General features: G+C 37.9%; 1 protein-coding gene across 6 annotated transcripts in view; it reads right to left on the reverse strand.

Moving 5' to 3' along the window:
- The window catches only part of LOC103037190 (semaphorin-7A), a 115,696-nt gene that overhangs the window by 41,227 nt on the left and 49,617 nt on the right, over positions 1-24,852 (reverse strand). For 2 of the 6 annotated variants that reach the window (XM_022679822.2, XM_049483266.1), the window contains exons 1-4: positions 15,088-15,205; positions 8,628-8,761; positions 4,408-4,503; positions 4,225-4,297 (exon numbers count right to left, since the gene is read on the reverse strand). The exons of 1 other annotated variant lie outside the window; for it this stretch is intronic. In XM_022679822.2, coding sequence (XP_022535543.2) covers positions 4,225-4,297; positions 4,408-4,503; positions 8,628-8,761; positions 15,088-15,196 — 412 coding nt within the window. In that variant the 5' untranslated portion in view covers positions 15,197-15,205. Of the gene's footprint in view, positions 1-4,224; positions 4,298-4,407; positions 4,504-8,627; positions 8,762-15,087; positions 15,206-24,852 lie in introns of those variants that run through there. 3 more of the 6 variants (XM_049483268.1, XM_049483267.1, XM_022679821.2) reach the window with 3 other exon arrangements.

The following is a 24,852-nucleotide window of genomic DNA, read 5'->3' on the forward strand; positions in this document are numbered from 1 at the left end:
AGATACCGCAGTGAAGTCATGACTGTTCCGGTTACGAGGTCATTTAAAAGTCATTGCATCAAATATTCCACTACACCTGCCATGACAGTCAGCTTTGATGGTTATATGATACTGACATTAATATGATATGATACTGATATTAACAGACATTCTCTGTTTTGACAATTCACAACAGCATAAGATTCAGATAACAGAACATTTCAAGAGAACGTCTATGCTGAGTAATATGAGCGTGTGGTAATTGATAGTTAACTATTCTAGAGAACAGGTACATACTGAGTCAAATTTGCTTGAAATGATAAAATGCAAATCACACGCTGAATGTGAAAGGCAATTATATACTACATTCATTAACTACACAGGAGCTCTTTGACTATAACAGTAGTGGAACCCTTTTTGATGCGACATACAGGGCCATTTTAAAAGAGATCCTTTTTAATAATTAAAAAAAATAATATATTGTAGAACCGATACAACGGACACCAACCAACCATCAGAAAGCTGAATTGCTTAAACTGTCTGGTTATAAGTTCCTTTCTGTGGTGAAAAACCTCTTGCTTGTTGTTTGTCACAGAAACTTTGAAAGAACGGTTCTCTATAGAACCAGAAAATGGCTCCACACACTTTTGGAGTCAAAGAACCATTTTTTTTATTCTATTTAGAAATGTTTTGCCTTGTATTAAGATCAGTACAGTGTCTGATAAAAATAATAATAATGAACTTTGACATATGAATGTTTATATGTCTTTGCACTGTTTGCAACATACTGTATAAGTTTAGAGCGCTGTTATGACATACTAAAGTTGGAACTGTTCTGCCCTGCAGTGGAAATTTGGCTATTGATTCATAAAAAGCACCACCCTCTGTTATGTTACTCTGATAAGCAGCTGTCAGGCACTTCATTATCATAAGTCACATTATGCCTCATTATCTGCACCCAGGTGTAAGTAACAGTGTATTCTATTTCATAGCTGAAATGTGTTTCTTTGAAGTAATGAAACATTAATAATTAAACCAGTCCTGTTTAAAATGTGTATAAACATTTCCTAACCTTTAAAAACACGTTTATTACGGTAATTTCTGCCTCTGCAGTGCCCTCGCAGTTTCAGCTGTGCTATAGGTGAAGATGATGTGTCCGTGTACTTAGGTACACGGACACATCACAATATGCAGATCAGTCAATCAAAAATACCGTCCAACCATCTGCGTCTCACCTCTATCAGAGGCACACTGCTGCAGCTCAGCCAATCAGCTCTCCCTCCTGCCCTGCCTCTAAACCCATACATCACCCAGTGCCTTTCTCAAACTACCCCTCCCATTTTTAGCATTTTTTTTATTTGAGCTGAGGATGGAGTGAGCAAAAATAATTTGATTTAAATATTATCATTTTAAATCAAATCATTTTAATTAAAATATTGTGTTTTGGTGCATTCATCAAGCTTGTCAGTACATTCACTACCAACATAACTTAACTTACAAATCTATTAACCATTTGATCTAACTTAACACTACAATTAAACTTTTATTCTTCACTACTCTCTCAGTTAGCTTATATATCCACATAGCTAGCTGACATAAGAAAACCACAAGCCAGTTATTAGCGATTAGATCTAGAACTAGAACTCAAATAAATATATAAAGCAGAATAGCCAACATAATACAAAACTTTTAAGCAGTTAAGTAACCTAAGTAACCACATCTACTAAGTCACTCATTGAGTTTTATATAGCCAGTTAGAGCTTTAAAAGTCTGGTAACACTAACTCAAAACAAACTTGTAGCTATATTATCACAAAGTGAAATTAACTTTACCTCTAAACTGTGTTTTAGATAAGATTTTCTGTGAACGTAAATTAAGTTCACTGTGCGTTTGCTAACATTTGATAAGAAGCAGGTAAGTTTAGCTAACTAGCTAGCTATAATGTTTCTATTAGCTCACAGATTATACCAATTATACATCTGTGAAAATTAGCAGTATTTGTTGGATACGAATCCCCACATAATTTTTCATATTCACCAAATTCTGTGCATTGTTTTCAACTGAATCCTTTAAGTTAGCTTTATGCTCCTTTATGCTCTCTAGCATTGGTTGGTAGTAATGACTGTACAGTCAGTGGTTGTTAGACATGTGCATTTGGGTTGATTTTGTTTTTTTGAAAATAGCCTCCCTGAGTGGCAAACGCTACTTGTACCCGTGTACAAATAGTCACTCCCTTATAATAACTGATAGTGGCTTCCACAAAATACAGTATTAAAACTAAGAGCCTAATAAATGATAAAAATTCTAAATTCAGTACACGGATTTAACTTCTGTTTTTCAGTACTATTAAAATTCACACATAGGTGCAGACAGGCCTAGTCTACACCAAACTCTCAGCTCTGCTCAGTGTGGTCCCGTTCTTTTACTTCACTTTTATTTTGTTATCTTTTTGCGTCATATGCTCTTATCAGCATCAACAGCTCATCCAGAACCCTGCAGTATTTCAAGAAGTTGCCAGTTTAGCTTCCGCGAATTGTCGGTCAAGTCTACAGTCTGTGTACTCTTGTAATGTAACCTGTTGAGTTAAATATCTGTAATACTTTGAAAACCTTTTTTTTTTTTTTTTGGTGAAGGGCCAGTGAGCTAACATCAACACCAGTAACAATAGCAGGAAATCAATGAGGAAACTTTAGAGAGGAACCAAAACTGAGAAGAGGACCATCTTCTGCATATGTGTTTTGTGTTTGTTTTAGAACACCTGTAACATAATATCACAGCAATACCACCCAAATACTACTGGTTGGTTGTCTAATTAATATAGAGTCTATTGTTTATGTACGATTATAGCTCACATAACAAAGGTTTAAGTGATATAAAACTTTGATGGATATTGGGTAGGTGTTTTTTGGGGGGGTTGCCAGGTGGTATTTTAGGGTGTTCCTAAGTGGTGTCTATGTTATTACAGGTATTTGTTAGGGACTTGCTTATTGGTTGCTTGGTATCTTAGGGAACATGGCAATTTCTTGATTGTTTCTGTGGTTTTCCAGATGCTTGCTAGGGTTTTGTTAAGTGATTGCACTTGTATCGTATTGACAACTTACTGTTATAGTAGATGCTAGGGTGTTAAAATGGTGTTTCATTAGATGTTTGCTATAGACTGCTGCTATACTATCTCTCTATACTCTATACTCTAACTTTAAAAACAGTTGTTATGTGAAAAAAACATTAATCTAGATAAAACCTTTTAAAAGAACAACAAAACTTGAAAACTTCTGTATTGATTAAAAATTCTGCTGATTGTAGTGTCTATATAGTGGTGCTTGAAAGTTTGTAAACAACTATTTTTCTTTAACCTTGTGTGCTTAGGGTCATTGTCATGCTTCATGACCCACCTTCTCTTGAGATTCAGTCCTGATATTTTCCTTTAGAACATTTCTAAAATAATTCAGAAATTATGATTCCATCAATGATGGCAAGCCACTCTGGACCAGCTGAAGCAAAATAGGCCGAAACCATAATACTACCACCACCATGTTTCACAGTTCTTATGCTGGAATGCAGTATTTTCTTTTCTTCAAACAGAAAACATTTTTTCCAATAGCCTTGGGCTTGGTCATGTGATCATTAGCAAACTGCAGACATGAAGCAATGTTTTTTTTTCCGGAGAGCAGTGCCTTTTCCCCCTGCAACCCTGCCATGCACACTGTTGTTGTTCAGTGTTCTGTAGATGGTGGACTCCTGAACATTAACATTAGCCAAATGTGAGAAAGGCCTTCAGTTGCTTTGAATGTACCCTGGGGTTCTTTACGACCTTGCCGACTATTACACGTCTTGCTCTTTAATTTATCTTTATTGATCAACCTCTCCAGGGAAGAGGAACAATGATCATAAATTTCCACCTTTAAACTACCTGCTAATCCTAGAGGTTCACATACTTTCCCAATTACAAATATGTAATATTGGATACTTTTCTCAATAATTAAATGATCAAGTATAATATTTTAAAAGTCTTATTTATTTGACTGGGTTCACATTTTATATATGTTTAGGATATGTTAAAATCTTATGATGTTTTAGGTCATATTTAAACAGAAATCAAGAAAATTCTAAAGAGGCCACCAACTTTAAAGCATTACTGTATACGCCAAATGAGCTGCTGGAAATTATGGCAACAAAATAACATGGAAAAGAAAAAGGAATGGAGTAGATTTACACTGAAAAATAAAAAAAGAACATTTTACTTACCAACAAGCAGGGAAGCTTCATTAATTTGCACCTCTTGGGCCACGTTAAAGCAATTCTGATCGGATTCCGGTTTCTGACATAAAAAAAAAAAAACAACATAAGATTTCACAGCCACACACAAGTTCAGATCTACTGTGAATCACATACAGAAATTAAAAAGTATCTGCTGAAATACTGACATACCAGGAAACAGCATTTATGATCTTTCTCCTTAATCTTTTCACAGATGAACAGAGTTCTATTCGTTCCTTCAGTCAGCAGTGAGATGCTAGGTTTTACCTGAAAAAGAAGTCAAGCAAAAATTCAACAAAACAAAGATTTGCCAACTTTAAGCATGTTTTTAAGCTTCTCCTAACTCTTAGTTCTAACGTACAGGGGTTGGACAATGAAACTGAAACACCTGGTTTTAGACCACAATAATTTATTGTGGTGACGGACAGTTCTGGTGGAAACAGGAGAGTTGAGGTGCACATTGAATTCTGCCGTGATTTGGGCAGCTGTGGTTTTATGTTTTTTGGATACAATCCGGGTTAGCACCCGAACATCCCTTTCAGAGAGCTTCCTCTTGAGTCCACAGTTAATCCTGTTGGATGTGGTTGATCCTTCTTGGTGGTATGCTGACATTACCCTGGATACCGTGTCTCTTGATACATCACAAAGTCTTGCTGTCTTGGTTACAGGTGCGCCAGCAAGACGTGTTCCAACAATTTGTCCTCTTTTGAACTCTGGTATGTCACCCTTAATGTTGTGTGCATTGCAATATTTTGAGCAAAACTGTGCTCTTACCCTGCTAATTGAACCTTCACACTCTGCTCTTACTGCTGCAATGTGCAATTAATGAAGATTGGCCACCAGGCTGGTTCAATTTAGCCATGAAACCTCCCAGAGTAAAATGACAGGTGTTACAGTTTCATTGTCCAACCCCTGTAGTTCTGTATCAAAGTTTGGTGAACAAATTAACAACATTAAAGGAGCTGCATCCGATTAAATCCAGTAAAAGATCAGCGTTTATCTGTAGCTCCACCCCCTCAATTTGTTTCCTGTTTATTTCCATCTGCAGGTTCGAACTTCCCCATCACAAGGCATCCCCATATTGTAAGGCTTTTGACGATGGAGTGCTGATCCTATGTGGGATTTAAACGCATGATTTTCTTTCAGTTGAGTAACAGCAGTTAGACTGTAGGGCCACCCTAGAACTCTGGTTGGTGCAACTGTCTAACTGCATTCTCCTGTCAGGAGACAGGAATACATAAGTTCAAGTCCCATCAACACCACAGCCCCATGTGATAGGGGAAGTTCTAACCTGCAGATTGGTATAAACAAAAACAAAACCGAAGGGAAGGCATAAATAGTATAAATGCGTTTTACACCTTCCTTATTATTATATAATTTGTAATGGACCTTTGATCTTTTCAGGGTAAAGCAGAAGTGAATGGGCCAAACTGAAATTTAAGGTTGTTTCGGCCTGGATTAACTGATCAATTGACAGATTTTTGGACCAATAAGAGGAAGTTTAGGCAGGCTGAATCGGTTGTGGAAATACTGCCGCATGACATCCACGCATATGAAGGGAAGTCTGTTTTGGCACAGCACCGGTTGCTTATCTTCTTGTTTTGGTTAAAGGGTGATGACAGTCTGAGTCAACTTCCTGTAACTGGTCCTAATGAGTCTAAATTAGCCAAAAAAGCAAAAAATAAATTTCACAATGCAGACAAACTGGATCACGGTTTAGTTGATTGTTTCCATAGAAGAAATTCACAATAGTTGCAGTGCCTTGAAAATGTATTTATACCCTTGAGCTTTTCTACATTTTTTAAAACTACACCTACAAATGTAAATGTATTTCATTACGATTTTAAGTCATACACCAACACAAAATATAATGAAGTGAAAAGAAAATGATATATATATATTTTTTTCGAACAAATATCTGATGTGTGATGAAGTTATTTTGCAATTTTTCTTATTGTAGAAGAAATATTTTGCAAAAAAGAATGACAAAGTGTCACGTCTGGTGCCGAAAGCGCTCCTGTTCCACCCACACTCAGCTCTAATGGAGGTTCTCAGCCTAACAACTACACTACCCAGAACGCACCACTCGCTGCCATCTATACACACATTTTTAGGCATTTTGGTATCCCTGAGGACATCCTTTCTGATCGAGTCCTCAATTTACTTTCAGAGTCTGGGTTTCATCCCACAGTGTGGGTCAATAACGAAAAAAGGGTAATAACAGCAAACAGGAACCACGTAGACATAAGCATACCATAAACAGGGACAGTCCAGAGAATCATACACAGGGAATCCAGCAGCAGAGATAATCCAAGAGGCAGAAATGATAAACAGTCCAGGTCAAACACGGTAAATCCAAAATCAGAGGTACAGACAAAAATCAGCGTCGAAAAACAAAAAGCAAGGTCATACACGAGAAATAACAGAGACTAGAGATAGACCACTTTGTAATGAGGTAGAACCAATAATAAACCGCACAGGTGTGCGCGTGGTGTGCTCTTTTATAGTGCAGGTAATCAGTATTCAGGACTTCCTGGAGGAAGCAGGTGTTGTGTCACGTGAGCGGGTGGTGCGTTCTGGGTAGTGTAGTTGTTAGGCTGAGAATCTCTGTTAGAGCTGAGTGTGGGAGGAACAGGAGCGCTTTCAGCACCAGACGAGACACAAAGTGTACGGCTGGTAGAAGGATTTCCCAAAAGACCAGTAAAAGGTGGTCTCTAGAAAGTATTGACTCAGGCGGGCTGAAAACACTTCAGATTTGTATTTGTATAACATTCTGAAAACCATATGTCATCATCTTTTTACTTCACAATAACATAAAAACATTATTTTTCTTCAGCTGCTTTATCTGTCTGTCTTAAGTTGATCTGATTTACATTTTCACATTGCTGACTGAGCTAAGTTCAGAGGAAAAATTAGCCTGAGGGCTGTAAGCCTTCACATCTCTGCCAGATGTCTGACAGCTACCAAACAATTATTGGGGTGTGCTGGGAAATGGAGAAATACAAAAACCTTCTGAAGAGCAGGATTAAAATTTTGTTCTAATATTAATAGGTAAGGAACGTACAGAACTGCATGCTGTGACAAAAAGCAAAGAAAAAGAAAATTCTGCAGTTTATGTTTAGATCTATCTTAGCACAATCTTTTATGTACATGTAAAACCTCCTTCCTGTTCCTGTTCTTACCATGATGATTAAACTGTCATGTTTCATTATCTTTGCTCAAAATGGACCATCACCAGTTACAGTACAGTAAATTACATCTGCACATAACTTATTAAATTATGCATGATAACAGATGGGCTGCAGAGAGCTACTGTATTTTATATACAGTCTTTTGTAAATATTTGGCACCCCTGGTCAAATTACATGTTAGGTCCAGTCCAGATCTTCTACAGAGACCCACTTCTGTATATTCTAAAGGAGAGTTATTTTGTTTAGCTTAATTTAACTCTGCTGTGGAAAAAATAAAATATGAAATCTGTTATGCTCATTTTTTCCTTAAAGCAATATTATGTAACTTTTTTGAGTTGAGTTAAGATGGTCCGGTAACACTTTTGTCCAGCAAAACTACAATGATTGACCAGCCTGACCACATAACTAAAATCATATGCATCATACACTGTGATGTTCAAAAGCTGATTACCCATCAAGGATTATCAATTTTCATTCACTTGACCATTAAAGATCAGCGTAGAACATCTGAAACCAGCTACCAGCAAACACCTTAAGTCTTGATCTGGAATCTTTCAGCAGGATTATGCATCTTCAAACCCTCTGTGATGCTCCACTCATCTCTATCTTTGCTGCTTGTGGTGATGGACCAACACATAGTAGCACATACAGAACTAAATACAGGGCAATCCTGGAAGAAAATGTGTTGAGGGCTGCAAAAGACTTGAAACTGGGGTGGAGATTCACCTTCCAGCAACACAATGACCCTAAACATAAAGTCAGTTAGATCAAATAATATCCATGTTTTAGAATGGCCCAGTCAAAGTTCTGAGCTAAATCACATTGAGCACAGACTCTCTCCATCCAACCTCACAGAGCTTTTGCTGTTTCGCAAAGAAGAATGGGCAAAATTCGCAGTGTCTAGATGTGCAAAGCTGGTAGAGACATACCTTAAAATACGTGTATTTGCAGTGCACAAGCTTCTGATTTAAATCCAATGATATCCAATTTTTTGGAATTCATAAAAACCCCAAAAAGTGGTAAAATGCTTTGGAATGATGTTGAAGGAGCTGATATTTTGATGAAGATGCTGATGATTGTGTTACTGCAGTGTATCAGTGTATATTGCAGTTAGAATATTGCTCTGAAGTGAAATACAGAAAGCAAAAGGCACAGTATGAAGAACAAAACTCAATAAGTGATGCTGTGGGAGCAGCTTACCATTTTTAACTCATTTTGATGTAAATTATACAGGCCATTCGGACCACCTGCGTAGATATCTGAACTGAGAGGATCCTTCACCAGCTTCCACATCTCTCCCGGCTGTCTGATATCATACCTTTTAAATACGTCTTCTAAACAAAACAAGAGAGAGAGAGGAAGAGAGAGAGGGAGGAAGAGAGAGAGAGAGTCAGTCAGTCATAAAGTCAGTTATATAATATATGCTGCTGCTTGTGATCATCGCATGACTTCATTTCAACAGCTCTGAGCAAAGTTCTCTCTTTAAACACACACTGGTCTTCACAGACTGGCAACAGTGTAATACTTTGATGAGCACAATACAAGAATAGCAATCATTCACCAAGAAATATCAGACAGAAGCCAAGAAAAGTAACAGCATTAACAGACAGCCCTGTCCATCACTTTTTTTTTAATGAATGTTAGTCCTAAAAAAAACAAATGTTGTATTCTCAGCCAGACATTAATACATTCCCGACCACAAAATATTAAATAAACAATATTTGAATTGTGAACAAATACAACACAGCCTTCATAACCAACCATCACAACCACCAAATGTCAAATCACCCAAAACAATGGACTAAAAATAAAAGAAAGTTTCCTGTTTGCATCCAGCTATCTGTGAATCTCTGATGGGCAGTGCTGGTAGGGGGGCTGGTAGACCAAGGGGAAGAAATGGTAGAGGTGGACCTCTCAAAACTCCAATTCCCAGAATCCCTGGCAGTGATTAGCATCAACCAGCTGCACCTGTGCAGCACCCTATATAAACCTCAGTCAAAACAGACCTCACTGTTGCACCTTTGTAGAGGGGTGACCGGGAACAGAGGGTATAAGAAAAAAAACAACAACAAAAACAGGTCATGTGGTGAATACGATGCTTGACTATCTCAGTATGGACACAGTTCGTTGTTGTTTGTAACAAAAGCTTCAGCATTTATTGTTGCTGCTTGTTGATAGGTCACAGTATTCGACTGGTTCGTTATCAGGGGCTCATTAAACATGGCTGTTAGTTTTAGTGGCCTTCTGCCGTTGCTAGGCTACGGGTCAGGCATATTGAAAGTGGAATGACATTTACAGATCATTTCATGCCATATATTACTGGTGTTTTATATCTGTGGTCCAGCAGACTAAAGCACTGCCACTATTGTCTGAGGATCCATCATGCATCATCCATCAGCAGCCGGAGTCTGAGAGAGCACAATTGGTCTTGCTCCTTGCTCTCTCTGGGTGGGTTCCACCTCATTACTCCTAACATAATGTTGGTCAGCACAGATGTCTGTTAGCTGATGCATGGAAGATGGCTTTTTGGACTGTTTGTTTTACCTTTCCTCCTTTTCTGAGGTTCTAAATAACTGGTAAGACTCAAGTCTTGCGCTGAAGTCGTAGTTGGCTTGAGTCAATTTTTGACCCATATATAAAATACTTTAAGAAAAAGGCATTTTTTTTAAATAGAACTTTAATTTAAATAAAAGATAATAATAATAATAATAATAATAATAATAATATAATGTATATTTTCAAGGTCAAACAAACAACCAATCAAGCAAATCAAACTAACAGAAATCAAGTTCTAGTTTTTTGGTGCATTAGTATTGTTAGATGCACGTGTGACAAAAAGTGACACTTTTTGTGTGTTCTTTGCAGAAGTATTTTTTTTTTGTATTAAATAAACCAGCTGTTTATGTAGCCAACCACGACACCTCAACGTTTCCACAAGGTAATTAAATGCTAAAGAAGTAAACAAAGCCATTTAGATTGGGCTGGTGGGTACAGCCTAAGGGCTGTACCAGTGATGGTAATGTGAAACATATGTCTGACGTTTTGCTACAAAAAGCTCCTGCAGAGAAAACTAGGACACGAAATAGTAAATATATCAAATAATTATATTGGAATAAAATGACTAAATGATATAAAGCTTGTTCATATTAGTGTATCTTTGTGTATCTTAGTCTACAAACTAGCTTTGGATATTTGAAGTAACATCGAAGCACTGTCGTAAGTCACTCTGGATAAGGGCGTCTGCTAAATACCGTAAATGTAAAAGTAAATGTAAATGTAATAAACGAAGAATTTCTGCATTTGCACATGATGTATCTTCTTCATACGTCAAGGCTGCACTATCCTAATAGCCTACTAAACCTCACCTAGTTCAAAAAATGCTGCTAAAATCAGACAATTTAAATCACACCACCCCAGTTTAAAAGCACTTTACTCCCTTTATGATTATAAAATTAAATTATTAGGACATATAAAACCCTTCACCACTCCTGAGTACCTGTACAATCTCATCTCCTATTATAAGCCATCACAATTCCATAGATCAGAGGGTGCTGGCTTTTTCCTAGCTCAAATAATTCAGAAAGCTTCAGCAGCCTCATCCTATAATTCCCTTAACTGTGGAATACGTTTTCAGAAAAGGTCCAGTATGCAGACATAGTCTCAGACTTTTGATTCAAATACAAAGACATATATCACTGCACTGCCTTCTAAGTGAGATAGTATGGGCAGCAAGGCATTAAGTAGGCATTTCTTGCAGTTCAGACCATAGACTGTATATAGCTGGACAGAGCATCGTCTCTCAAAAGTGAAGCCACCACAGGTCGGGAGAATCGGGTGTCAGGATCGCCAACATGGCGGTAAGATTTTGGCTTCATTTTCATAGAATGAATGGGAACGGCGACACAGCGACACTCTGGTTCAGACACAAGTCAATCATTAAGTCTAGGTTAAATTTAAATTGCAGACCAGGGGTTCATGGACATATGGAATTGTGGTAAATTGAGATGCTGGTGCTGTTGGCTCACCATTTGGAGTGCTTCATGTCTATGATACCTTCTGGCTCTCTGCTTATAATTAGACACTTCTCCACAGATCTATCAGAACTAACGGCATCTCTTTGCCTTTTCTGAGTTAATGACTGCCCATCTGTCTGTATAGACACTGATGAAAGTTTGACTGTTGGTAATTGCATAATTACGCGAGACTTCACCACGCAGCAGGCTCTGGGACACAGGCATGTGCGGAAAAGTTTCAAAACAAACTTCAGCATGACTTAGAATCTTTTATGCATCGATTTTTTGGCACACCCCTATTGTCCACCCCTGATTATGATACAGGTACAGCTGTGCCATATCGTATTGTACGCAATACTACCGCCAACATTTTTGAATATCATAAATATTATACCCTGAAATATTGTGTCACATCACCCACCCCTAATTATCACATCAGGGTACCACTTTTTTGCTGTATTTAGCAAAAAAAAAAATTCTAACTATTATCACTTCTCATGATATATCTATTAGAAACAGATTATATCTGTTCTGTATCATTTATTTTATTTCAGTCCTGGATATATGGAGATATATAGAGTGCATTATTAGTATCATGAAGTACTGTATTCTTGAAATAATATTTTTATTCGTTATTAATCATTTTTAATTGTACAAAAATACCATTTAATATTTTGATTTTAGGGCCATATCACCCACCACTAGCTACAAGTAACCTTTAGAGCTCATTAAACAGTTTTTGTAAGCATTTTTACACTCCATTCTCTGTTTTAATGGGTTTTATAACTCATTAACATTTTACCACTAAAATGCACACCATTACAACTGGTAACGCATACAGCTTTTTTTATTTTTTTATCCCATTTTCCCATTATCCCAATTTAGAAGCCCAATTATGCAACCCACTCACTAAGACTCCCTATCTGCTACTAATGCCCCCAACACTAAGAGGGTGAAGACAATCACGTGCCTCCTCTGATACATGTGAAATCAACCAATACCTCTTTTTAAACCGTCACTGGTGCAGCATTACTGAGTAACCAGTGCACTCAAAGGAAAGCACAGCAACCCAGCTCTGATACATCAGCAAACAGACGCCTGTACTGACCAACATCACCCTTTGGAGTGATGTGGGGCGCCATCTAGCCACCCAGAGAAATCAAGGCTAATTGTACTCTCTCAAATACATGTAGCTCACTGACGATTCAAACCGACAGGGCATATCCTCAGATCATAGTAGCAGCACTTTAGTCCACTAGACTACTTCAATTATTAAAAAAAAAAAAGGCAATTTGACCTAAAGCATACCAAGAGGGTTAATTTGCAGATGAATATGTGTGCCATTCTGAATAACAACAATTATTAAATAAAGCAATAAGCAGCTTTACTATACTAACATGGTACCAATGCAGTTCATTACTACACCTCACACTGTCAGTGCAGCTCTTGTAAGGTACTGCCTGCTAATAGGGGTGTAACAGTATGTGAATTCTTCATGAACTCTCACGGTACGGGGGTCACGGTTCGGTTCGCGTAAACACACGCAGAATACACGGTACAGGCAGTCTGTAGGAGGGACTAATGTTCAAAGGAGTGTTGCACCCATTGCTGCGCTGAAATCACGTACTGTCATAGGAAACTATGGTCAACTGTTGCTTTCCAGTGTGAACGCAGGGTTAGGCGCTCCTACTCTCTCCCTCACCCTCTCTCTCGCTCTCTTTCTTTCTTTCTTTCTCTCTCTCTCTCTTTTCTCTCTCTCCAGTAATATTTTTAGGAAGAAATATTTGTAGTTTAAGCAGTTAAACTAATGCTGTTGTTTTTGTTCTTAATAAAAGCATCACAATCAACAAGATACAAAAGATGGAGCCTCCCATGATGAGAGTAGGAGAGAACCCTGGTTTAAAGCATTTAATAAAAGAGCTTGAGCCCAGTTACAACATTCCATCCCAAAAAACTAAACATGGTTATAATAAAGATTCATTTTTATTTTAAAGTTATTAAGGTGAGGCTATTTATTTTTTCCACTAAACGAACCAAAAACGTACCGAAAATGCATCGAACCATGGAGTTTATGCTGAGGTGTGAACCGAACCATTACACCCCTACCTTTTCTGTACCATTACACCCCTACCTTGTTGAGATATTTTCTAAAGTAGATATTTTTTGCATAAAGTAGATATTTTCTACTTTATGCAAATGAGAAGCGAATTCGCTTGGCGGTAGCCAATCAGCGCCACGCGGACATGACGTTGTCCCACACAAACCACATGTGACCTACAGTGTGAGAAAATGGAGGAGAAGCTGATTTCTGGCTTCCCTGTGCTGTATGATACGTCTCTGTTTCATAGAGACTTTTATAAACGTCAGGATATGTGGTCTTACTGTGAAATACAAATGAACAGAAGTCACGTTACAGCAGTGTTTCTCAACCCAGTTCTTATATATTCTACTGCATATTAAAACTGTTCTGCATATTCTAGAGCTTCCTCTGGTGGATTTACATGATTAATTAAAGTACCACTTTAGGACTTAATAATTAAGGATTACAATAATAATCATACAATAATAATAAAAGTCTGCATATTCTGTACAATTACAGACTAACCTATTACACATAAACGTACATAAGAGCATAGACATGTCCAGCACCTTGACAGTAAAAAAAAAAATTAATTTATTTATTTATATTTGTGTAATAGGTTTAATAAATGGTTTAATTAATACCCTAGGAAGTATATGGCTAAATATATCATTGTAACAAACAAACCAAGCCCAATTTTGTACTTTAAGAGAATATTAAAAAAAAAATCTAGAATACCTAGAATACCTAATCTAGAATATGTTTGTTACCATCTTATCTGCTGTACATTTAGAGCCAGTCAAAAGTTTGGACACACCTTAAATACAGTGTTTTTTCATTGTTTAACAAATGTTCTGCTTTGTAGATTAATTGCTACTTAATCATTAGATCATGAATAAAATCATGGAATAATTTAATTAAAACAAAGTTTAAGGTATAAACTATCTAGAATATTTTAGCTTTTTTTTATTTTAGATGTCAGCTTTACACATCTTGGCTGGATTTTCTCAGTAAGCTTTATGAGGTAGAGTCACCTGGAATTCAGGCTTTCAGTTAAATGAATACATTTCTTGTCTCTTAATGTGTTTGAGAGCTTCAGTTGTAAAGTTGTGAAGTTGGTATACAGTGAGCATTCCTATTTGACTTATGTTCTAATCCATATAATGGCAAGAACTACTTCAACAGTAACAAAAAATACTTGAAAAGAAAAAGAAACTTGAATTTGAATTTAAAAAAGTATCATCATGTGCAGTCGCAAAAACCCTCAAAAACGTTATGATAAAAAACTGGCTTCATCAATTGCATATGTGTTCCTTCAAAGTATTTAACATTAATCTAAAATGTAGTAAATAATACAGATAAAAATATTAATAAGAAAGGTGGGTCCAAACTTTTGACTGGTTCTGTACCCTTAATTAAAATAAACACCAATTTGTTTCTGTTAAATTGTCCATGCATAAGATTGAACGTAGAAAAGATCTGAGCACACCACATTGGTTACATGTGCATCAACCTAAAACTAGAAAATATACGAAAACTAATGAAGCATACTGAACAATGCCCTTACCTGCTTTTATTTGGATCCTGGCTGCATTCTTATGGTTGTCCAAGTTGGAGTGGACAACCTGAGTCCATATTAAAGCCAGCAGTGCCGTAGAGAGAGCTGTGTAAGGCATGCTGCACTCCAAGCAAAGAAAACGTGAAAGTGCTGTCTGTAGTTCTCTATTGTTAGATGGGGGTGTGGCCACATGAGGGTGGTAAGTGCTTAGTGAACCAGTGAATCCATACCAGAGGTTCTCAACTGCTCTCAGCCCAGAACCCATATTTTCTCATGGTCATTAAGGAACAGACTAATAAGAATTAATTGCTGGAACACCTGTCCCACCTTTCTAAAGACATTCAATATGCTGAAATTAACTAGTTAACCAGCAGCTAGGTTGCTGAACTTTATTGCTATTACTGTATTAGGTGCTTGGAGATGTTTCCCAATTCTTAAAGGGGAGGATTTCACAGCTTCCCCTTGTAACTCTGTCATACTCCAAAACAAGGGGTAGGGGTTCAAAAGAGAAACAGTATGATTCTTAGTCTGTTCACTTTTATTAGCTTTCTTTTATTTAATTTAAGATGCTTTTCCATGGATTTCTACTTGGATTCATTGGGCACAGAGAAGACATACCCCCTGGTCAAGACCCCATCCATCACAGAGTAACACACAGGTAAATTTACTTACAGCTATAAACTACCACACTATCAGACTCAAGGGCATACCTGTCAAGTTTTATATTTAAAAATAAGGGATATTTTCCTCCGTCCGCTTAAAGTCGTCCCACCAGCCCAACCAAGATTTAGTATTCCTTACATTTTAAGACAGGTTTACAAGAAATCTAAAATAACCACATGTGAACCACTTACACACTAAATTTAGATTATCAGAATCTGATATACCTCTGCGCTCCGCGAAACCAGCAAGCTGATTGGCTGTTTCTCCTGAAAGGCGAGACTTTCTCCTTGAACCGGCACCACGATTGGTTAAGAGACACAGATCGGTCAGTGCCCTGTCTCCTCAATAATAAAGTTTTTTTAATTTTAATATAATACGGGAAATTTACGGGAAAATATTAATACGGGAGGACGGCGGGAAAGAGGAGTAAAATACGGTAGTTTCCCGGCCAAAACGGGAGACTTGACAGGTATGCTCAAGGGTGGCAGCCTGGTGGTTGTAAGCCCCTGCGGTTCAAAAAGTGTTGCAAAGGTGCCCTCTAGTGTGGCAAAAAAGAAGCAATTTTCTGCTTCTCTTGTGGTGACAGAAATGCAATAAATGATGGCTATGCTGTCACGTCAATGTCAAAAGTAGAGGGTGCAGAAATACAAGGTAAAAAAAGAGGCAGCAGTGACGGCGTGGACAGCAGTAATGGCGTGGGTGCCGGTGCCGGGAGCGGCAGAGGCTCCCGGCACCGGCACCCACGCCATTACTGCTGCCGCTCCCTCCGGACTTCTTTCTCTCTCTCACCTCTGCCGCAGAGGTGAGAGAGAGAAAGAAGTCCGGAGGGAACCTTTTAGTAGCGGCCAGACCGTGCTGAGGAGCCAGGGCGGGCCGAGGAGCCAGGAGAGCAGACACCAGCCGGCAGCAGTGGTGGTGGAGGAGTAGGTGAGGACGCAGGAGACATAGAGGTGGAGTACCATCGTGGAGCAGGTAATGAGCAGGAGTTAACGCTGCAGGATCAATCAATCGCGGGGTCGTTAAACTGCAAGGTTGTTCAACGAGCATGTAGAGAGGAAGTGACGATTTAAATAGGGAAGGAAGTGGGATGAGTGAGGGCGTGGATCAACTCCCAAAACGTAGTTATGGATACATAACTCCACTATTGGAAATACTTCTCCGCATGGGCTAGACAAGCTGTGTGTGTGCATTTCCACATCTGTGGTTGGTCGATTTTGGAAAACTCTTTCTTTTTTACCATCTGTGACTTTTGTAGGACCTTCCCCAACCTCAACATGTGCTTTTCAGGAAAGCGAATTGTCATCTGACAGCACTGTGTTTGAATTTATGACTAAACCCAATAAGAAAAACACGAGGAATAAACAAACTTGTAACGTCAGTGTGGTCATAAAGAGTACCACAGACATGTGTTGTTCAACATGCCAGTCTGCTGTTCAAACTGCTGTTTAATCCCTAAGAGACACGAGAGGTGATTTTATGTCTACTTTGTCTTTCTATATGTATGATTTTCTGGAAAGCCACTAACCACAAACACTTTGTTGTTTTGAATTTGGAATTTTAGCAAATGTCATTCAGGGGTTTTTAAGGTTATGACATGCACATTGTGACTTGAGGAATAACAGAGGAATCCAAAGTATCAAAATGGACAATAGAGCCGATTATACCATGGTAAATGGAGCATTGTGGGAATTATGCAAAAAGAAGAAGGAGAATTTATGACATGTGCATTCGTTTCTGGCAAATTTACAACACTTTTTTTTGTTTAGCACTTTTTCGACACAGTGAGAATCTCTTTTTATTCCACATTGTGTCAAACCTCACAATGATTATTCAAATAAAAATGATGTAAAATATTTTTTATTAATATTAATATAACTGTATTAACTTATATACAATACAATACAGTGTCCTAACTGCAGATTGTGTGATTTTTTCTTATTTTACATCTTTTATATCAAATTGTAAGTTCTTCTTTTTCAGATGTGCTGAAAATCGAAAGACTGGGCCAGAGCAAACAGCCAGTTAGAGCACAGACTCTGCATTGAGTCACATCATAAAAAATGTAATGAATGTATACAGTAAAGTTTCTTTAATATTTTGATACTGTTTTTAATATGGAATCACTATTAGAGTCACTAATTGTGTAGATCTGTTTAGCAGAAACTCACTTAAAATACTGTGTGTATAATATATGAATCTATATGAATCTGTCTGTGCAGTTTTAAAGCTCTCAGTGCCTCATTTCAAATGCCGGTGCCCTCAGAATTCAACCAATGAAATCTGGAGCTACTCTGTGCTTGTTAATGGTGTAAAAATAACTATTTATTTGCATGGGCAATGTTATGCCTCTATCACTAGCATTATAAGCCTGTTGGGAGCATCGACTAAAAGCGCTGTATTTTGGAATACGGGGGGGGGGGGGGGGGGGTCATGCCCTCAGTAAGCAGCACTGTTTTAAGCACATCATGCATTTAGTTAATTAGTTTAATCAATGGATTCTGAAAAGACTTGAAAGCTGATTTTTGTCAACTATTAAAAAAAGCATATCTGAACTGATCCTAGTGCTAATCACCAATATAAAGATGCAGTAAGCAGACAGTGTTCCAGCGTGGACGGGCAGATGAACTGGACCACTGCCAGCAGGATTAAAAGATTCAGCACTTTCTTCCTCTGACTAAGAGACGAGGAGAGAGAGAGAGATGTGTTAAAAAGAAGAGTGGAATACAGTAGAGTAGACCGACATACAGAGACAGAATATAGAGCGACTAATACAGAATAAATAAAGATAAGAGTGGCTGGGGTGTCCACTGGAGCGGTCATGGAAAGTCCTGAAGAAGAGGAGCTGTTGGGGCTGCAGATTTTATGGCATTGTGCGCTGTTTTGCTGTAGGGGGATGATAGAGGGGGTCCTGCCTCTGCTCTTTTTCTGGCTACTGCTGCAGGTACTCTACACCAAACACTTACAAGGTACGCACCACCTCTATTTCTGCCTATATACTGTATGTTATGTATTGCATCTCCATGCCTATAAGTAGCCTATTCATATTCCTACTCATAGTCATTGCATTTGGCTGATGCTCATAGCAACAGCGACTTAATTTTGAATTTTGTTTTACTGGAGGGCGAAAAATTGTAACGTGTGGAGTCTTGCCCAAGGACTTTAAATATGTTCAGTGGCATATTTGCAGTCAGGGAAATGAACCCCAACTGACACAGAGCTGTTTTGTTATCCACTACACTACACCACTTCTTTACAGACTGTAAAAAAAACTAAAAATATTTAATTGCACCATAAACTACTTTAAACTAGTTGCCTAAACTAACATTAGTAAGTTTCTTGTCAAAAGTTGGCCTAACTAAATCATTTGTACTGGCAAAATTTACAATTTGTAGTTGAACCCTAGTTGAGGCCAAGCCAACTACTCTGCACTACTGCACATGCTTAGTTTTACTCTTCAGTTAAACAGGGTCTACTAAGCAATTCTGCAGGGGTTTTCACCTGACCTTGATCACACTATTTACATATTTGCAGTGTCCTCCCATCTCTTACTTACCATCAGTGTGTAGTCCTTCATCACAAGCTGCTGCCTTCTCTTCGGATTCATAGATGTGTAATATGATAGTGAACTGTCCTCAGTGTTGAAGGCTGTAAGAGCAAGTTGCTGTGATTTGTGTTGGTGAGTGTATATGGACTATATGCTGGCTGGGTCCAGCTGCTCATATTTGCATTACCTCAAGTGTATATGATTGAATATAAGACAGATATGTAATAATCATGAATTCCTAGTTCCCAGTTGCTAACTTAAATTAGCAAAAACATAGTGTTGCGTCCTCTATGTTTGATTAATGTAAAACATTAATTTGATCCTAAATGATAGTCAGCACATATATCATAGAATTTAAAATTAGGCCAACGAAAAACATAAACTGAATTTTTAAGGCAGTGAGACTTAATATTTTTTTGTTTTTATGAAAAATTAATTATCTGAACTAAAGATTTCTAGTTGGCACAACTGGTGGGGTTTTCATCTTTAAAAAATAGTACAGTAAGATGCCATGAAATTCTAAGTAAATTGACACTCAATTTGTGTCTTACTCGTGCAATTGTACATTTGAGAAATATTACTTTGAATATTTAAACTTTGTTTATTTAAGTTTATAGTTTTTCCATTTTTTCCATTACATTTTCGAAAAGGCTGTGTAAAAGGTGTTGGCATATTTTTTTTAAGTTCTATTTTTAATACCATTCAGTTTGCACAATAAATATTTTTAATTCTGAAAAAATAAGAACCTTTGATGAGAAGGTGTGTCCAAACTTTTGACTGGTACTGTAAAATCTTTAAGGATGCATACATTCAGTCCACTATCTTTAACACTCCTGTTCCTTTTTAATTGATTAAGTTAGTCGACAACCATAACCAAAATTATTAAAAATTACAACCCAGGGTTCAATAGGTTTAGCAGCTCATAGCAACACCTTTACAATGAGCTGCATACAAATCACTTCTCATATTTCTGATAACAGATAGTTATTTAATCATTTTGCCACTAGAGGGAGGCATCAGCAAGGCTTTTTGGTGTTGGAGGCCATATAAAAGAGAATCTGTGCAGTATGACTGCATCTACATTGTGTTACCATGCTCCCTCTCATACTTGATTTAGATACAATACGTGGACAGAAATATTGGGGCTCTGGTTCATTTCTTTTGAAATCAAGAGTATTAAAAGAGTTTATTCTGTTTTGCACTGTCTCTACTGTCCAGGTTTTTCTACTAGATTTATAAGCATTGCTGTGAGGATTTGTCAGGATGTTAACTGATAACTATGCAAGCTTAACTCTTGTGGAAAAAAAAATAAAGTAGCTGAATGTATTTATTAAAAGGGGCATCCACAAACGTTTTAATAAATCTGTGTAGACTAACATCCAGCCTTCTTTTGACTTTTAACATTTATTTTTAAGAAGTACATCTTTCTTTACTGAGGCGACATTAGAAGGGAAACATGGCAGCACCCTATAGTTGCGTACTAGTCGCTTAAAATGTGCCTCAGTTCAGTGTGCCTTAGGAATTAAAATAGACCAGAAAACAGACGGTTAATTATAAAGCGCCTTATAATAGAGTGCATCTCCTAAAATGTGGCAATATTGTTGTGTGTCATGATGATGACAAACATAGTTCTGAGTCAAAGATCAGATTTTTCAACTCTCAATTATAAACAATTGGGGACAAAACATTCAGATCACCTATTTGCATTTGAGCATGTACTAAAACGCACAAAATAATTTGTAACGTTACAAAACTGTGTGACATAATGAAACCTGTTTTGGGACAGTCAAGTGTTTTTTTTTTATTTTTTTTTTATTTAAATAAATAATTTCAGTTTGAATCTGAGTTTTGGGTTAACTAATTAAGTTAAGCCAGGAAATCCACTTCATGTACGTTGGTTTACAAGTCTAGTTTGACTAAAGTACTTTCATTGCATGTATACATTTATTTATTTATCTATCTATTTATTTATTTATTTACGTTTTTTTCTTTTCATTTTTTTTTGGAAATATAGGACTGTCCTTCATGTGGTGAAACCCGTTTCCATTCCTAATATTCAAGCCCACGTTAAACCTCCTTTTACACATTTTAAAATTAAATCAAAACCAGAGTCTTTGGATTTCACCATTTTAGCCAGTTTATGTGGTGATATTGCTATATAAGTGCATTGATCATTATAGTTTGAATACAAGTAAACTTGCGTGTCCTGTAGCATAATAAAGTTAAGCGTACTTAAGTCAGCTTTTTCACTGTGTAGTGTAGGTACTTTGGTACTTTTGAAATCTTTAACAGCAAGTACATAATACTTTATATCTCTAATATTCCCTTTAGTACCCCAATGTTGGTGGAGAATAACACTTTTGCCCAATGGCGCAGATGGCACCTGGGACATTTATAGTGACCTCATCCGAAATCTAGCATCTACAAGCATAAACGTTGAGGTTTTAATTTAATTAACTGTACGTTTGTGGAATTCTGTGTTCCACAATGCCCTCGTTTTTAAACTAGGAAGCGTTCAGTTCAGAGGGTTACATTGTTCGGAGCTCCGTGTTCCAGTTCCAATGTAAATTTAACGCACCTTCTCAAGTCTACAAGACTACAGACACAGGCAGTTACCAGCTCCTTACGGGACGTGTCCACTGGCACTTTTTTCAACGCAATCCGCTGCGCTGGATCTCCTTGCTCGTTTTTGAATTAAAATGAAGCAACAGAAGTAGACAGTCATAAGTTTAATATTTTTATTTTTTTACCAACCTCACTGTAACCTATAGCTCTATAAATCCATATTCTGCCGCTTTCAGCTTCTCTTCTGTGGTTGAAAGGCGCCTGTTCTGTGTGTGTGTGTGTGAAGACGCAGCCTGCTCTTCCATCATTGGCTGGACGCAGCCTGCTTTTCCCTGATTGGCTGGACTGGACATAGTGCGGCGGCAGGATTTATTTGAATAAAGTTGAGCCGGAGGGCGGAGCTGCGTTAAACGCAACGCAATCCGGCATGCACCGAGGCATGCAGCGGCTCTCTCCATTGATTTTATGTATGATGTTATTATGATGTTATTTTAGTAAGCATTCGCTGTTAACTGAAATTATAAGATGTAAAATGTTAACATTGTCTTCCTGGTCTTGCCTAGGCTGTAGCAATGAAGAAACAAAAAACAATAACAGCGTTTTTTCAAAAACCAAACAATGTAAGTATCATAGGCCGATTGTCTGTTAACTTCCCCAAATGTGGTAGACTGTTATTATTATTATTTTAGAATGCACGCAGATGGCACTGGGGACATATTGACATACCAGATGGCTAGTGTTGATCAGAAAAGTGAATATTCTAAAGTTTATTGCAGCATATATATATATATATATATATATATATATATATATATATATATATATATATATATATATATATATATATGATTTTACAGCTTGGTCCCCCCCAGTTCAAAATTTCCATCTGCGCCCCTGCTTTTGCCTAATTTACACAGGAAAGTCCAGAGAAGAGCTGAGTTTGTGCGGTGCAGTAGAGTGAGAGGGTTTTAGTGTCTCCAGGAGCTTGAGGGGTGTTCTTATACAACAAAGCAGCTTAGCCTGGAAGATTAGCCTCTTATTTTGAAATTCAAATTGTGTAGTTGCCAGAAATGTCAGAACTGTTTTTTAGAAAAAGCTTCTTGGCGTGGAGCGAGTATCAAACCCCCTGTGGGTGAAACGAAGGGGAAGTCCTGTTTTGTGTGAGGCTTTAGCATAGGGTTGCAGCGGTAACCGGTTTCACGGTATACCGTGGTATTAAAATGCACGGTTATCATACCGTGTGTGTTTGCTTATTACCGGTAAAACGCAAGCCAGCGGAGAAAGTCACCCGCGCATGCGCAACTCTGCTCCGCTTCAGCTACTCAGCCCACAGCGGTGAGAATGGCAGAAAGTGCATCAGACTAGAGCTTAGATTCTCTGCCCGAACCAGACCTGACCCGAGGACCGACCCGAAATCGGGTCCGTTCGGGCCGAGATTTCCCACCACATTCCTCGGGCCGGGTCGGGTTAGGCTCCAGAAAATAGTCTGAGATGTAGGCATCTGTTTTTTAATTATATATTTTATTTTTAAATAAAGCTCTGGTGTGATAATCACAATGTTAATGCTAAGTAACCAATTATTATTGTTAATGAAAACGAACCAAATAACGAAAACTGAAAGTGAAACTTAACTAACTTATTTATAAGCGCTGTTTTCACTCCCGCAGTTCTACAGCGGGAGGTGTTGTGCCGATTCTGTCCGCGAAGCGGGAGTCGGATTGAGCAGGGAGTCGGATTCGGCATAACAGCGGCAGCGCGGCTGCACCTCGCGGTCCGCGGTGTTAGTTGTAAGCGCTCGCGCTAGCCGCAAAATACGACAGAAAACACTGAGAAACTGCAGAATTATGAATTGGACTAAAATGAGCACGAGGAGATAAAAGAGAACATTTACCTGTGAGTAGCTCATATCAGAACACGCAAATCTCTCTCTCTCTCTCTGTGTCTCTCTCTCGCACGTGAACTTCTCCGCACTGTGTTTAGCTGTTCTTAAAAATAATTTTAATTAAATAATAGTTCTATGCTTCTATGTTAGTGTTAATTAACATAATTCTGATCATATTTCGCTCATTCAAACAGCCTGAAAACAGACTTGTAATCTTGTAATCAACAAGCTTGTAATCAATGTGGCCGTAAAGTCACAGCTAAAGGAGGAAATACATCAAACCTGTTCTCCCATCTCCATGAACACCACCCCGCCGTGCAGCGCAAAGTATGTGTTCAGTTTATAATTTTACCTAAATAACCTAAATAAAACTTCTTTGTAGTCGTGCACAACCCATGCGGTAAGCGCCCGCAAAAGCGCTGAGTTATCCGAAATTTGGGCACGCAGGTACAGGCGTGAAGTGCGTGCTACGATGGATTCACGTGTCCGTGTAAAGGTACTGGCCGGACTGGATGTGAAAGACGCCATTCATTTACATGCGTTCATTTTCTAATTCTGACGTGCCTGTTTTTCATATTTTGAAGGTTTTAAGTAGTGAAAGCCTTAAAATAGAAATCTCTATTGTGAGGATCATGTCAGAAATAAATCCCCTCTTTCTGCAGTATCTGGTTATATACCAACTTTTTTTTATATATATATACACTCTTAATGCCCTTAAGAGTAGTGGAAAAACATGGTTTCCTTCACCTGATGGTGTAGTTTCTACAATAAATAGTTAATTGAACAAAAAAATAATAATATATGTAACAAACTGTGATACCGTGATAACCGTGATACCGCGGTATTTTCCGAGACGGTTATCATACCGTGAAAATCTCATACCGTTGCAACCCTACTTTAGCATGTTATGTAACTGAAGAGCAGTGGCTTAATGCTCCAGCAGTCGTGACTCCTGCATTTAGAAGAAGCAGCTCTGATGTGCTAAATCTGAAGCTATTTTGTTGTTTCTAGTGAGAAAACATTGTTACGTACAATAGGAAATGAAGATTCATGAACTTGAACACTTCATGAAAAACACCTCCTAGGAGCACTTTATGATTATGAAACCACAAACCAAATA

Source organism: Astyanax mexicanus, chromosome 9, assembly GCF_023375975.1.
Source record: "Astyanax mexicanus isolate ESR-SI-001 chromosome 9, AstMex3_surface, whole genome shotgun sequence".
In the NCBI taxonomy this organism is placed as follows: Eukaryota; Metazoa; Chordata; class Actinopteri; order Characiformes; family Acestrorhamphidae; genus Astyanax; species Astyanax mexicanus.